This window comes from Corvus brachyrhynchos, unplaced genomic scaffold (assembly GCF_000691975.1).
Source record: "Corvus brachyrhynchos isolate BGI_N302 unplaced genomic scaffold, ASM69197v1 scaffold90, whole genome shotgun sequence".
NCBI lineage: Eukaryota > Metazoa > Chordata > Aves > Passeriformes > Corvidae > Corvus > Corvus brachyrhynchos.
The window spans coordinates 6,913,179-6,929,366 of NW_008236932.1; the positions used below are offsets into that span (position 1 = coordinate 6,913,179).

General features: G+C 35.6%; 2 protein-coding genes across 2 annotated transcripts in view; one reads left to right on the forward strand and one right to left on the reverse strand.

Annotated features, from left to right (window-relative positions):
* The first annotated feature begins 354 nt into the window (after nt 1-354).
* The window catches only part of IFT74 (intraflagellar transport 74), a 36,323-nt gene continuing 20,489 nt past the window's right edge, over nt 355-16,188 (forward strand). The window contains 10 exon segments of the mRNA XM_017728362.1: nt 355-535; nt 990-1,125; nt 1,641-1,689; nt 2,475-2,573; nt 2,741-2,801; nt 3,251-3,310; nt 4,268-4,329; nt 15,037-15,175; nt 16,172-16,185; nt 16,187-16,188. The exon segment at nt 16,187-16,188 is cut by the window's right edge and continues 44 nt beyond it. Coding sequence (XP_017583851.1) covers nt 413-535; nt 990-1,125; nt 1,641-1,689; nt 2,475-2,573; nt 2,741-2,801; nt 3,251-3,310; nt 4,268-4,329; nt 15,037-15,175; nt 16,172-16,185; nt 16,187-16,188 — 745 coding nt within the window. The 5' untranslated portion in view covers nt 355-412.
* LRRC19 (leucine rich repeat containing 19) lies at nt 5,516-15,025 on the reverse strand. The gene is made up of 5 exons (XM_017728364.1): nt 11,470-15,025; nt 8,973-9,065; nt 7,549-8,059; nt 7,142-7,348; nt 5,516-5,940 (listed from the first exon to the last, which is right to left on the reverse strand). The coding sequence occupies exons 1-5, from the start codon at nt 11,494-11,496 to the stop codon at nt 5,615-5,617; spliced, it is 1,164 nt and encodes a 387-aa protein (XP_017583853.1). The 5' UTR covers nt 11,497-15,025; the 3' UTR covers nt 5,516-5,614.

Here is a 16,188-nt window from a genome sequence, read left to right on the forward strand (position 1 = left end):
CAGTTTGGGATCGTTGTAGTGACGGTTGAGGGCTTACGTACCGTTTGTAGATAACCGAAATGAGTATTTGCAGCAGTTGCTCGCTTCCAGTTTGTTTCATTAAAGATTTACATTCAGATACTGAAATAATAAGTGCCACAAGAATAAGCTGAGGGCTCACTAAGCAGTGAAGAGAGACTGCTGCCCCAGCTTACTCCTGGACGATACGTGGTCCTTCCTGAGCCCTGCCGCTGTCCTGTACCATCCAGTAAGGAAGTGCTTTGCGGATAACAAAAAAACAAAACCAACTCCCCTCAACTTATTTTAGTGAGAGTTATTTTTTAAAGAGTCGGTTTCTCATAGTTCAAGGACCTTGTGCAAATCAAAGGATGATTTCTCTTCTTGCCAGAGAGAAGTTAAAAAGCAAACGAATATGGCCAGCAGTAACAGACCTCCCACAGCTCGTTCTTCTTCAAGAGCAGGAGTAGGGGTGACCTCTTCATCAAGGCCTGCCTCTTCATCAAGGACTCCGTCAGCAGGCAGAATAGGAACAGCGGTATGTTAGAAAATGTCATTGATTATCATTGATTTTGATATATTTAGATTTTTGTCCTTTTTTTTTTTGCTAATCTTTTCTTGTTTTTTTAGTACCATGAGTGAGGAGAAGTTCTTTTTTAGGAAGAATTTAATATTTCAATTTTATATAAAGTTTTGCTAACCTTGTTTGGAGGGGGTCAGGGAGGTGCAGCATCCAGAGTTCACCTGGGAGACCTGAATAGCATTAACGTTGCAGATAGATGTAACAATGAACAGTTGCTCAAAGGTAATCCCTTGCTTTCTACAACAGACATTCGACTGAAGCTTTGCTTCCCTGAAGAGATGTAAATGCTGAAAGATTCCTACAGAAAGAGTATAGAGACTAACTGAAGTTTTTAATTGCTTTGGCAATTGCTTCAGGATAATAAAGTAATAACTCAGATTTGGTAGATTTTTTTTTTTTTTTTTAATAGATGCCTCCTAGTACAGCAAGACCTGGTTCTCGTGGTGGTTCTTTGACTCCTGGAGGAGTCTTATCATCTCAGGTTAAAGTTGCAGACCGTCCAGTGACTCAGCAGGGATTAAGTGGAATAAAAACTGCAATGAAAGGTATTTTGTAATGAAAATAGCCATCAAGCTGTCTGCAAACATTTTGAAAGAATATTTAGGTTGTTATAGGAAAGCTTTTCATCACTGTATAAATTTCAGAGTGAAGAGCTGTGATTAAAAAGAGCAGCAAAAAGAGAGAGAAAATTAAAGCATTCCTCTTATTGTCATTGCTCTTGACAACCAAAGAAGATAAACATTTTTCTGTAACTGAGCTGTCTTTAAAAATAATTCAAAAGAATAGAACAAGATTATTGTGTCTTCTTCCATCACTGCAGAATACTTGAAACACTCTATTATGTAGTAACTATTCATATATTTGTATTAGTAATGTTTCTCTTCGCAGCAGTCTAAAAATATCTTCCTTTTTTTTAATGAGATAATATCTATTTAAGAACACTAGATTATATTAGTTGTAATTTTTTTGACTGTAAATTTTGCAGATTGTTTTCCTAATTTACAGTTCATCTAACTTAGGGTTTTTTTTAACAGAATATCATATTGTTCTCTTTTATCAGGTCCTCAGAGACAGATAATGGATAAAACATACTACCTTGGTGTGCTGAGGTATGTCTTAACAACACGTCTGTTCCTTTTCAGACACAGAGTTGAAGCTTGACAACAGCATGCAATAGGTGGTGTTCACTTATAGTGAGCTGTTAGAAGAGTGCTGCTATAAGAGTGAAAGTTATTTTGTATGTAGATATTCTGTAGGAAGAAAGGAAGTAGATTCCCTTGAGGTTTTGTAGTTAGGCTTGATAAATTAAATGCTCTCACACAGCATTAGTAAAGGGGGGGGTCAGTGATTCTGAGCTTCCACCTCTAATGTTTGTTAGGTCTGATAGCTCCATTTGTCAGAAGTAGCATTGCATACTAAAGGTTTTTTATTGTACATTTCAGGTGGCTTACTTGGATTATGCATTCAGCTAGCAATGACAAACACAAGACCTTGTGCAAACTATTGCATGCAGGATTTTATCAGTTGATCATATTACAGTTTTGAATAACTGGTCCTAAAAGATGTCATTTTAAGTATGGATGATACCCCCATTTTGTGAATTTATACTGTGGGTTTTTTCTGTCCACATCTGTTCTACCAGCAGAGACAAAAAGCTAATTAAAACATTTTATTTCATACCAAGGTTTTCCAGCAACTACTTAGGACTTTATCTGATACAACAATTTTGCTTTTTTCCACACTTGCCTCTTCTTAGAAATGCTGAGTTGAAACGAAGTGCAGTGTGAGAGATACTAATTTCAAATCTCCTAATGTAAAATATATTTTCTGTTCTGCCTGTGCTTTAGTTGTACATCCAAATGTTGATGATTCTTTTTTGTTTATTTTTTTTCAGAAGTAAAACAAATGAACTTACAACAGAAATTAACAAGCTGCAGGAAGAAGTAGAAATGTACAAGCAAGAGAAATCTGTCTATTTGTCCTATGAAAAACGGTGAGATGTATTGCAGTTAATGCAGTGCTAACTTTCTAAGTCAAAAGACTATTTTCAAGTATTGGGCAGGCTTCAAGGAATCAGTGAATAATTTTTTTTTTTTATTATTTTATTTTTACATATACAAATCTTATAATTTGAAGTTTGACTTTTTGTTTCATATTTAGGGCAGAGGCTTTAGCTGGTGAAATCAAAGATTTTCAAGGTCAACTAGCAGACTACAACATGGTATGCTGCTGTCAAATTTTGATATTGAATGCTATCCCGTTTATTCTCTTACTTAACTTTTTATTGCTTTTGCCTCATTTGGAATCTTTTTTTTTTACATTTCTATGTAAAAATATACTGGTTAGCACCGCCTTTATTCAGTTATTGGAAAGGAAAGAGATGGAAACAGAGGAAAACAAAAAGTGTACTATACATTAGGAGAAGCATCTGCATATGGATTTAAGAAATTTGTGCTGTGTAATATTTCAGTGCTTAGAACAGCTACATATGATGATGATTATTCCTGAAAATGACATGTAATCTATTCAGATTCCCAAATCATGTTTTTTCCATTTGCAATAGCTGAAATTTGCTGTGCTTTCATGAACCCTTTGTCTGATTTTTTTTTTTTTTTTTTTTTTTTAAAGAAAATGAGAGCAGTAACAGGTTGGAATTCTGTCTTGTTTCAGGTTCTGGATATACTTAACACCAGTACAGATATGGCAGAAGTGATCCGTGATTACAATATGGTAAGAATTACGATATTTACTATACTTTAGCAGTGAAATGGTGTGTCACTTTCTTGGTGCTTTGAATGTCTGACATATCTAACAAAGCATAGCACTGACTTAAAACTTAGCCATTTTTTTCCAGTTAAATTATTCATAATGTTGGCAACAGGTTAGCAGTAAGACAATTGCCTGAAGTGTTGTGTTAACAGCCCCATGATAGTTTTCTGTGATTTAAATTTAAGAGGGGTGTTATCCCAACCCAAATTATGAGCGTTAAAATATCTTTTTTATTTTTTGGGAGCACAGGACACTAGTCTTAGGAGAGGTAAATTTAGGTAGACTACGCTGCCTTGTAAAGCTGCCTGGTCTTCTGTACATTAAGTTCTCTTTTGTCTTCAGCCTTTTAAATGTCTCCAGTGTAAAAAATAGTAAATAGGTCTCTGACATAGCTATCACAAAATTAATGAGTTTTGTTCTTCCTTTGCTTTCCTTCTTTATTTTCTAACATGTACTCTTAAGTGTTAAGGCGTGAGTGGCGTATTTTATTTCTTATGATCAATTTGTCCATAAGCAAAAGAAACCAGTTTCAGTAAAGGTTGTTTTGATAACTTGAAAAATTACCTGAATATTTCTTGGTCAAAACAGCTTTTTTTCCCTTGCATTTGATTGAATAATAAGATACAATGTCTGTGTAATAAAGAGAAGAATGCCTTTCATCCTGTCCGTGTAGTTTTAAAGGTATTTTGCTAAGTGTTTCAGTAATAGATCCCAGAGTAATAGTGAGTGAATCAATTTCTCTAGAAGTATTCAAAAGATGTGTACATGCCGTATTTAGGGATATGGTTTAATGGTGAGCTTGTCAGTGCTGAATTAAGGGTTGGATCTGATGATCTTAGAGGTGTTTTCCAACCTGTATGGTTCCATGATTTATTACAAACTTGGTTGTGCTCCAATTTTTTTTTTTTTTTTTTTAAGTTAAAGGTTCAGAATGACCGAGACACTCAGAGTATGGATAAAATTTTCACAGAAAGACAAGTGTAAGTACATTAAGTGTATGTTTTTCATCTTTGAATAACTCAATTTCTCCTATCTCAGCTTGGGAAAGTTGAAATGTTACCTGTTAGCCTAACAGTGCAATGCATATCGGAAGTGATGCCTGAACAATTTCAAGATGATATGTTAGTGCCAGGTTGCAGCTGGAGTTCCTAGTGTTAAACTCCTGTTACTCCCCTGAAGATAATTACTATGTCATTCAGGAAGAGTTAGATGGCAATGGAGAGTCCTGTCTCTTGGCAATCTGGTGTCAAGTTTTGGGAGTTTTGTTGTGTTGTAGCAGAGTGAAGAAAGCAAGCAGAAGTGGGAACTAGACCTTTGCCTTTCTGGTAAGGTAAGGCTGTGTAGAGGGAAAGATGAGGACTGTGAGATGCTTGCAATAGGAATTAGTAAGAATTTTGTGAGAATGGCTTGTGTAGTGATAGGCTGAGAGGGTGAGTTTTTGAGATAGTTAATTTAGGCACAAGAGGGGTGCAGGAGAATGCTATATGATCCTGCTCATTGCCAGTGAAAGCAATGAGGCTTTATATACCAGTAAGCCATCCGAAGCAACCAATTTACCAGTTAATAATGTCACATTGCATTAATACTGCAGTTTTCAACAGCTTGCAAATGTGTCTGTTGCACCCTGAATGCATTTTTAAGTGTTAAGAAAATATGAAGAGAAAATACTTGGTTCAGTAGCAATGCAGTAATGGTAATTTATCGTTGCACTGTACATACAAGTTTTTGGGAATACAGCAGTTGGTCTTTCTTGCTCTGCTAATTTGGGTAAAAAAATACCCAAATGCTCCATTCTCTGATTGTGTTAGTTTTGCCTAATAGACTGCAGAGCTGTTCCAGCGCTGATTTGAAGCCAGCCCCCAGTCTGGCTGTGGTCAGCTTCAACATTTTTGAGAAATTATTTTTCTCTTCTAGACCTCCTCACAATGAAAGTATTCGTGATTATGCCAACATCACCTGCTACTTTGTTCATGTCAAACAATATACATTAGGCCCCCCAATATAAGTAGCCAAATAGATTTTATAAAAAAGTGGATTATGAGTATTTTTTGCATGGTTTGAAGTATTTGTTGTGTCAATAATGCATGCATATGACCCCATTTTTTAACTTTGTGATTGACGCAGCAAAATCTTGTTGCGGATTTGGCAAGATGAAAGGAGACAGACTGCATAACTTCATTCTGTCTTGTACAAGGGCAGCATAAAATGGAAGTATAAGAGTACAATGTTTTTAAAATGTCAGTTCAGCATCCATTGTTTAAGACATTAATGCTCCTCATTTACATAAATATCTATGTATTTATCCTCAATAAATCCATCTTCTTCATCTCTGCATGCATGAACTTTCTCAAATATTACGATGGGTTCTTCACTGCTTGTACCCGATACTGAAGGAGAAGAGCACGTGTCAGCTGAGAACTCCTGTTCAAACATCTCTGAGTTATTTTCTTCCAGACGACGGTGACGGTAGCTGATCAAGTAGTGATACCATGCTGGGCATTTTACAGCAGTAAAAATCAGGAGTGTAGTGCCTAGGACAAACCCTAGGACACCCACTAGGAAGGTCCAACTTTTGCCAACAAGTGGTAACTCTTTAAAAAAAACAGGAAAAAAGAAGAGTTATCTTCATGAGGAATACTAGCAAGAACTCTTGTAGGATTTTTTTCATAGTTAAATTGAGAACTCACAAAGTAAACATTGATAGGGGAATTACTGTCTCTAGAGCTTTTGTAGAATGTTGTTGCTGTGTTATGGAGTCAATAACATCACAGAGATTGGTAATATATGTGCATCTCATTTCATAGCAATATAAGTCTACCTTGCATATTTATAAAAAATAATTGTTTCAAAGTCTATTTCAAAGGTAAAGTTCTGGGGACATATAAAAGATTTAAAAAAAAAAATAAAAGATTTTTTTTCTGAAAGTTAAATTCCAAGGTTAGGCTTTGGAAAAAAATCATCAGTAATTGGTTTCAAATTTTATTTCCGAGGCTTTACTTTTTATCTGGTAATAATGTCTGAACCCTAAAATAAGATGTCTTTGACATATCCTTTCAGTTGTGTTTCTTTAATAATAAAAAATTCAGTAAACTATATTTGCCAATAGTCTTTATTTAGAAGCTGTTTTTATGTGCTGGCCACTACCCTAAAACAAATTGTAAGGTGGTACAGCTAAAGAAACATGTCACAGTGATAGCTTATCATTTGTGTATATATCTTTAGATGTATTTCCTACGTTAGCCAGAAGGAAGAAGTAAAGCTTTTCAGGATTGAAGACTTGCACGTAAGATTAACATTGAAAGGTGAAGAAAGGTGAGGAGACTATCACTGAAATTTCCAGAGAATGTGCAATGTGCATTCATGTCCTTTATACTGAACACATTTAGGATGGGAGAAAAATCTGTAAGTTCACGCTATCACATTTTAGGAGCACAGCTACATGTAGAAAGCAGTTAGTTTGGAAAAAGCAAATTTTTTTTAAAGTTACTTTCCTTGTTCTGTTAGGCAGAGATCTAGACAATTTATCTGAATTTTAGGGCTTTGAAATTTCATCATCATTTTTTAGTATCATTTAAGAATGGGGGGGTTTATCTGTTTTGAACACTTACTCAGTAAACCTTAACATTCCTTGTAATGTGTGTGACTGTCTACAAGAACCTGGAAATATGCTTGTTCTGTAGCCCTGGCTTTTATGGAAGAGTCATAGTGTACTAGGAATGCAAAACAATATAGAGTCTTGGAACAGCAAATCAAACAGCTCATAAGCAGTAAAGTGAAATATCTGTGTATTACCTGCTCGTGTTCCATTGTTTCCAGTGATGTTGTTTGGAGTCAGAACTGTTATTAAGGCACTACTTCTAAGACTAACAGCAGGAGTGGAAGTTACAGTGTTTTCTAAAAGAGTCTTTTCAGCTTTGCAGTCAGCAGGTTGGATAGCTGCCATCTTGATGGAGATTTTTTCCGTGTTTGGCAATGTACATGTAGTGTTGCTTTCATTTTCTGTGAATGTGAGCAGGGAAGAGGCTATGAGTTAGTGGTAATTTTTTGGCACTCTAATCTAAAAAAATCTCATGGATAGCTATTGTATTACTGCATAATATGGGTAAATTGGTGGTGGATTTTATCCACATCAGAAAAAAATGCACAGTTAAGCTATTTGATGTAAAAAAATATGAAATGCTGCCCTTACCAAAACTTACCCAATGTCACATTGGAGGCAGTTAGCCATATCTGTAAGTCAAGGAGGTCACAGGAGCAGATCCATGGGTTTCCAGCTAAAACAATTTTAATCAGTTTAAAAGATGATTTTATATGAAAATATTTCAGAAAGTTATACTGTAGATTTAAAACTGTCAGGCTTTCTAGAAAAGTAAATGTATCTGAATCCAGCTGAGCAATCATGTTATAGGATAGATTCAACACTGAGAGTTGCTTTAATCCTGCAAATGCTGCTTTATGAACAGTGCTAATAGAGTTGTTGCTAATATCCAGAGTTATGAGTTTTTTCAGATTGTAGAAGCTGTTATTGCATAATACAGTAATGTTGTTTTCATTCAGATGAAGTTCAGTGAGGTTAATAAAATGTCCAAGAATCTCTTTGTCATGATCTTCTAAAGTGATTTTATTGTTTTTGAGGCTTAATTTAGTGACATTTTGAAGAAGGTTGAGGGGGATATTAAAGAGGTTTTTTCCAGACTCCTCACAAGCAACCTGTTGAAAAAAAGAGAGTGACAACAATTAAATACAGTGGAAAAGTTTACTAATAAAGGTGTCTCAGTGAGGACTGTTGAAGGCAAGAGAAAACTTCTATTTTGTAATGCTGTCACTTTAAAAGAAAAGTTACATTGCTCTTCATGAAGTTTTATTTATATCTTTCTTAATTAACTCATGGTCTGGTGATAACAGCAGAATGAATCCTCCTTGTGTGTAGAGACCTGATGTTCCAGAGCACTTAGTGCTGAGCTCTGTGCTTAGATGCAAGGGTCTTTAGGTGATGGTCATCCAAAATGTAACCAGTTTGGCACACTGTTTTGGAATTAATATTTGGAATTAATTATTTGTTGGGTAAAAAATGAACTCCTTTCCTACATAATCTGGAAAGAAGGTGTCATAGAGAAAGTTTATTCAAGACTGCAAATTAATTCAAATATGCCTTCTGTAATGTATTTTTTAAAAAACACCTATGTTTACTCTTAATTTAAAATAACATCCTTAGAGCAGACCTTCAACAAAACATTTATTATATATATATTTGTTATAGCACTTCATTTTGGTTTTCTGTGTTGAAGTTTAGCGTAGCTGCAGTCTTTTCAGATTTGAGTGTTTGCTCTCAATACCTTGAAATATTTCTATTTTCTGAGAAGAGTACATTTATTTATATATGTAAAGAGGCATTCTTGTTGTCTGGAAGAATTTGAGGTACAAAATCATCTCAAATAGGTTTCAGTGTTGTTCACCCACTTACAATGACTGCCATCAGCTAACTGTCCATTACACTACTTCTTACTTGCATTTTTGTATTTCTTTCTTCAGGACATATGTTTATGAAACAGTTTTTAAAGTGCTTTCTGCTTCAAATGTATCTTTCAAAAATAAGGGTAGTCCAGATCAATGTAAAACTTACAGTTTGGGAAGTAATGTTGCAGTCAGCAGTTACTGGATTCAGAAACAGCATTCCAGCCCAGATCACAAGCCAGTAGAGTTTCATGTTTGGAGCCTAGTAAAAAGCATGTTTGCACATCAAGACCAGAGTACCAGTGTCTTCTGTAGCGGTAGTTTAACGTATTAATAGATACAATTATTTCAATGATAGTTTAATAAATTTTGTTCTACATAAATACTTTCTAATGTAAAATTAAGTGGAGAAACAGGGGGTATCAGAACCAGCTTTCACTTAATTGAGCCAAACCTAAAATCCAGTGTGCAGACTGTATCAGCAAATAGAAAAGGGATTGGTTAGAGAAGTTAATAGAGAAAAACATCATAAATGTATAAAACAAATAGGCAGGGCTGTACTCTTTAGTATCCCTGTTCAAGCAATTATGGGTACTGAAAGACTATGACTGGAGTAAACTGCAGAAAGTATTGATGCTTGCGTGCTCTCCCTGTACAATTTCTCTCATTGCCTCTGACAGAGGTAGGTACTGTACTAGACAATTGTTGGTTTGTCCAGTCAGATTTCTTGTATGTTCTTATGCAAGTTACTAAGCATTTTCTGTGAATTTTTAATTAGAAGATCAATCTTTCGATCTCTTTATTGTCCATAATATAACCTATAAAATGACATAAATCTGGATTTCTCTATTAGGAAGGTATAGTTGTTGCTCTGATCTTTGGAACTAAGTAAACATGGTTCAGTCTCTAGTGATGGAGTTTTTGTACAGATTTGAGCCTTGTTTTTTGAAAGTTAGGAAAGATCCTACAAATAGTATTTACTGTGGTATTAACATCTCTCAAAGAAGGGGTCTCTCAGTCATTGCCTTTGAATCAGGCACTATTTGCACTATCTATTCATTTTGAGCAGAAATGTTAACACCATGTCTGTGACAAGTTAGTCCCTGTTTATGCCACACTTGAATGAAAATGTTGTGTGAAAGTCAATGAATCTTTAATTTTTCCAGTTTTTCTTAAGCATCTGAAAAGATAGGCATTTAATCTTAGTATCTCCTTGCCAGATATCTTCCAGAGTAAAAGAAACCCAAAAGGTAAAGTGTAAGATACTTGTTTAAAGTGAGCTGTACAGAGCATTCACTGAATTTAACAGAAAAGAGTGGGAGAAATTACATAAGGAAGTTTAATTGCACGAACAATGGTAAGTATAGGCAGCCCATCAGATTTACAAAACCTCCACCAGTCCTTAAAATGAGTGCCAGGAGGCCTTTGCTGATCATTATGATATAAATGAGGTCATAGAACAAACTCGTCAAGTCTATTTGATAACTTCTATATATTTGCATGTCAGAGGATTGACCTCACTCACCTAACTGAATCAGCCTGGAAATTTCATAACTTCTTGGAAAGAAGAGGAAGATAAATGCCACTTAGTCTGCTCTGATCCATTGTGTATTTCTACTTCTGTCAGAATCTTATATTGCATACAAAAAGAGTTCATACACCTTTTGCCATTTAGCCATTATCCGCGGCAGGGACAAGGAGTGCTAGCAGCAGCAGCCCATGTGGAATTTTTTATGTTCTGTATTAGGTTTTGCACTTGTCAGTGGTGGTACTGGTGGCCTGCATAGTTTTTTAGCCAGCTTGTGTATTGTTAGTGGAAAACATGATGCACTTTGAGAATTTCTGAAATTACTATTTTAAAATCTGGATCTTGTAGTGTATTTGGACTTTAAAGATACAGCTTCCTAGATGTTCAGAAACAGAACAGGTCTTAACCTGGCAATTTATAAATACAGATAAATGTTATTATTGTAGTTTTCAGATTACAAGACAAGAACTGTCTTAAATAGAGTTGGAAACTATATTAAATATTGTTCTTAATATTAAACTGTAAGTTACTAGCAACCAAGTTGAAAATTTAGGTATGAACATATGTCTAAGTCAGAAACATAATTCCTAGCTCTTACTTTAGTTTCTACTGAAAAGATAGGGGATTTCTTACAAATGTGACTGCCTGCATTTTGTGTATGTGAACCTGTATAATCAGTAGAAGAACAGGAAAGCATCTGTAATTTTAGTTGCAGTCCAGCATTTTACTAGAAACAGATTTTACAAACCGCTGTTTAAACTAACTGCTTTGAAAAGAAACTCAGCCTAGTAATACATTGACAATACATTGGTAGTACTTCGATATTTCCTTGTAATTAGAAGTGCTTTCTTAAAAATTTCCATCTGAGAACTTTGAAAATCATATAATTTAAAAACAATGTAATGATTTTTGTTTTTCTGGGAAGGTTATTGAGTTTATATAATCAGTCTGATTTTCAGAGTCTGTTCCCCAGCTTTCTAATGAAGTAGAATTTACTTAACAACTCAGCATGTCCAAGGTTCATATTAATTCCTGAAGTTTTAATATACCTTGAGATACGTTTTCTTCCAGTCTAGCAACAAAGTTATACTAATAAATCTTTGCCTGCATTTTGAATTAGACATGCTAAGTGTCTTACCTTTCTGCTGCTTCTTACAGGTATCATATGTACTTATGTGTAGATTTTTCAGTGCACTGACAAGAAATAACATGGTGAAACAGCACTTTGTTTTTCTTCAACCTTTGTACCTGATGAATAACCAGGCAGTGTAAAAAAATAATAACCCTAGAAAATCCTTAGCAAAAGATTGACTAAGTTGAGCAACTTCTTATAATCGTCTTGGGATTTAATTGGATCATCAGCCAATAGGAAAGTCTAACTGTAATATGCTGAAGTGTCAAGTTCCAGTTCGTAGAGGAAGCAGTGAGTTTAAATGCCACAGGTAATTTACAAGCAAGTTGAGTTATAATCAATTAAAGAAGTTCCGGAGACGGAAAAAGACTTTCATTTTTAATTTGATTAGTCATCAAATGAAGAAAATGTCAGGATATTTGCATACCAAAGTAAAGCTTCCTAGTAGCTAGTTAACTCTGTTAGTGCTTGTGTCTTGGAAGCATCATCGTCAGAGGAGCTGCAGGGCGATACATAAGGATGTCTGTAATAAGAACTGTATTTCAGGAAGAAGTTCCAAAAACAAATCATACTTGCTCTGGAGTGAATGTCTATGTACAGGCTGAAAAAAAGGGATTATATTGATATACAGGCACTGTGTCCTATAAATTTTTACTTGCATTAGTGCTCGTTCTGTCCAATGCACACCACCAAACTACAGAAGAGTTCATCTCCTTTCCATCTCCATTCCTCTCCAATATGTGGCTGTAGAAATTGTTTTGCTTCACTGTGTCTTTGTTGTTATTGGCACTTTATTTTTGCATAATATCTCAAAACATTCTGCAGCTTTTCCGAGCTTCATCCCTGATTCAGCTTCATCCATAGTGTTCAAATTACTCACAGTAACAAACTGTGTTTCTGTGACAGCCATTTCTGATTTTTTTACTGCCTCTTGAAAAATCACTAAGTTGCAGCTTCCCCTCAGAAGGTCTCTACCAGAGAAGATGCATCACAGTAAGTCAGACACTTCTGGTCTCAAGGACATGCTGGATCATCTTGAAGTATTTAGCCAGGAGTCCATATCATGTAAGAAAAGGAGAAGTGCCTCATGTTAAGAGGCTACTCTTTAATTTATCCACACACACTTTGAATAGAGGAGGCTGGAAAAGGAGGTTTCATTCCTTGTCCTGCTTTACATGCTTTAAATCTCAGGCACAGATGAGAGAAATCCCATAGAGCTTTGAGATACCACTACCCTCAAGAGTGGTACTGCTATACATGGAGCAAACTGTATTCTCTCCCTTTCTGAAGGTTCCAGTGATCTCCAGGAAAGACACTATGTTTGTGTTTAAATACAAGCTCCCTCTAAGCCATACTGCAGTGTCTCCAGGAGAATTACATGTAGTGTGGAGGCTTCTTCTGAAAATCAACACCCTTAGCATTTTGTTGAATTTTTTACTGCGCTTTCTCTGTTTTCTTTCTTCCATGTCTGAAGCTGGGCTTGATTTGAGAGAAACTGTCACTGCTGAGACCTTGCAACAGCTTTCATAGGCCCACACTGAGGCATGAGGAGCATTCAGTAAAGAAGTAACATGAAAGCTCCCTGACAACTCCTAGTTCCACGCCTTCCAAAAGGTCTTGGATCAAACTACTCTTATAGCTTAAAAAAAAGCTCATTTCCACTACCGTATGTAACATAATTAGCCATTTATAAACTGGTGCACTTGCAGTGAGGGCCTTGTTCTTTGGACTGCGTCTGAATAAATTTGTTTTAGTCCCAAGAGGGTATTAAATTTAATGTCGTATTACAGCCATCCAGTATTTCTTATTCAGTCCCAATGCTTGCCAAATTTGCCATACTTAGTGGGAGATCATCACTTTGTTGTGTTTCATCACCATCAGGTCGAAAGCATTTTTGCAGCATGGCCTGCTAACCTGACGGAATTTTTATATAATATGCTCAGTTTCCTGGAGATTATAGATCTCCTTGGAAGCTAGTTGGAAGTGGTTACATTTTTTAAGCTCTTTTGAGAATTCCTTGTAAGTGATGAAAACTGTGGGGAAAGGCTGAGGGAACTGGCATTGTTTAATCTCTAGAAGAGAAGGCTTAGGGGGTATTTTGTCAAAGTAAATACCTGATGGGCAGGGATTAAGAAAGTGGAGCTGCTCTCAGTGATGCCAAAGGGCAGGACAAATGACAATGGCCATATATTGGAGAACAGGGAACTCCATTTAAACATCAGAAAAAACTCTTCTGTTTGTAAGAGTGAACAAACATCAAAGCATTGCCTAAACAGGTTATGGGGTATCCATCCTTCAAGATACTGAAAACCTGAAAAAGACGCTGACAACCTGCTCTAGGTGACCATGCTTTGAGTAGTGCACAGGTTGGACCAGACAACCTTCAGAAGTCCATTCCAATGGCAACTCTACTCTGCTTCTACAATATTTTCATTATTTCTTTACCCTGAAATTATCATGGTGCAGTTCCAATATTTTGCATCGTCTCTTAAACCTGAGGGCATTCTTGTCTGCAGTCTTTGATCCAATAGTGTCAGTTACACAATTTACCACTTGTCATCTTGCAACTTGGGAACAGTTAATGAAAAAGAGGAGAAAAAAAAGTCCTGGATGAAGGTATTCAGCTGATTTTATCATTCTTAACAGCAGAAATCACTCTGGAAACAAGCAAACTGTTTCAGCAGCAATCTTTCATGAACAATGAAGGGAATTAAGGTATACTGTTCAGGTTATACTGTATATTTATGTAAGGGTATACATATAAGGGTATGTATATAAGGTATACTCTCAGGAGTGGTTTTGTTTAAATTTCCTTTAACTGTGTTCTCAGATTGACTCTAGCTTTCAGGAATTTCATAGAAATTACTAGACTTACCATAAAACAGTGAAAACAGTTCTTTATGCATTCTTTAAATCTGCTAAGACAGTTGCATGTAGCTCACTATAGCTGAAATGGTAAAGTTTTTGTATTTGCAGACTATTGATTTCCTAAAAAGATTAAAGTCCTGAATCAAGAATGTAAAAAAAGCCTAGTTTCTTAGTTATTGCGTAGTTAAAAAACTACACTGCTTAGACTTCTGCAACCACTCTCCATTGTAATCAGCAATTCTTTGCAAAGAGTAATCTTTTCATCATCATCATCTGGTACCGCCAAGTCGTGATGTCTATATAATATATTTTCTTAATGTGCATTCACAAATTGCATACCAGCTTCTTTATTTCAAACTGTCTGTTGTTACTCCAGAAATTCTGATTAAGTGCAACTGAGAGGGAGTACTATACTTTTGCCAGTGTTGAGACCAATGCAGATAGACAGAGCAGGAGTGCTGGAAAAACACGGTGTGGGTATTGTAAAGGCAGAGAATTCTCCTGTATTTCATTTTGTGAATGTTTGTATACCTAATCCAGCTCCAAGAGGATTACGTACAAGCTGGTAACTCCTTTTTTATAGAGTCTGGGCTTTTGATGTTACACTGAGCATTTCAGTGAGGCTGAAGGAGTACTGGAGTTTGAAATGAGTGCTTACAATATATATTAACTGGTGAAAGTTACAAAACCCTTATATTTTTACAGCACAGAAAAGTTAATTCAAGCTGTAGAAGAAGATATCAAGCGTGAAAAGGTTGTGGCAGATGACATAATGAAAGAAACGTCGCAGGAAAATCAAGCTAAATATATGGAGATGAAAGCTGCTAATGAAAAACTCTCCCAGGTTGGCTTGTTTCATTATGCTTACCTAAAATATTTCTTAAACTGGCTTCATGGTTTAGATAAAATTTAAGTACTAAAGAGCTTGACAACAGAGTAATACAATAAAAAAGCTTGCTGGTGTCTTACTCAATTGTAGAAGTACCTGAAAATAGAGCAATTGACTAAGACCAAATACTTTGTCTTTTTGTATCTAATACTTTAAGAAGAAATAATGTTCCCAGTTTTCTGTTTAAATTTAGGGATTCACGTGCAGATTTTAAAAGCCACTGCAATACGTAGATGTTTCATGATGTGCAAAAAGCAAGCAAAAGGGAAAAATAACCCCTGCAATTTCTGTAGTTCAGTAGAAAGTTTTCTTCTTGTGTACAAAAGCAAATCTGACTAGCTTTTTCTATTATTATATTGTTGTATGTCTGAATGTATCAGAAAAAATGAACTGGGTTTTATAAAATGTTCACTAATCCTAATGTTAACAACAGTAACATTTCTAGGCTCTCTGGGATGATCTAGTTCAGGCTGTGCAGTCTTGAAAGTTTCTCTGTATAGTCTGTACAGAGATGACTTCAGTGTTTCCCATCTGTCTTAGGATGAGCTGAATCAATACTCAGGGTTCACCTGTCTCTTTCTGGACTATAAATAAACTGTTGTGGCTGGTTCAGATTTTAAAATTTGACTCTAAATTTCTGAAGGACAGATAATAAGTTCCAACTGCGGTACTGATTTTAAGAAAAATAATAGTGGAAAAAGGGCAAAAATTTTTTTGCTAGTAGCACAACTGCAAGTAACAATGATAAGAGTAATGGAAAAGTTGGATGCTGAAATCAAGTGTTTATTACATCTGAGTTATGTGAAGGAGTTGGACACAGTCTTGTCTTTCAAATTTGAGAGCAGCAGTGGAATAGTTTACAGCATTTTATACATACTGAGGGTTAAAGCAAAAAAGTAATAAAACAAGTAGAAATTTTTATCTGAATTTTGCGTTTTGCTTCCTCTTTAGGAATTGATTGTTCAACA

Bases quoted from the DNA above. Each gene is read 5' to 3' on its own strand.
- LRRC19 (XM_017728364.1), bottom strand. From the start codon at position 11,496: ATGATACCTGTAAGAAGCAGCAGAAAG. The intron at 9,066-11,469 runs GTAAGACACTTA...GCTTTTTACTAG, and splicing joins CTGTAAGAAGCAGCAGAAAG to GCTCCAAACATGAAACTCTA. The intron at 5,941-7,141 runs GTAATACACAGA...TTTTTTTTAAAG, and splicing joins AAACAATGGAACACGAGCAG to AGTTACCACTTGTTGGCAAA.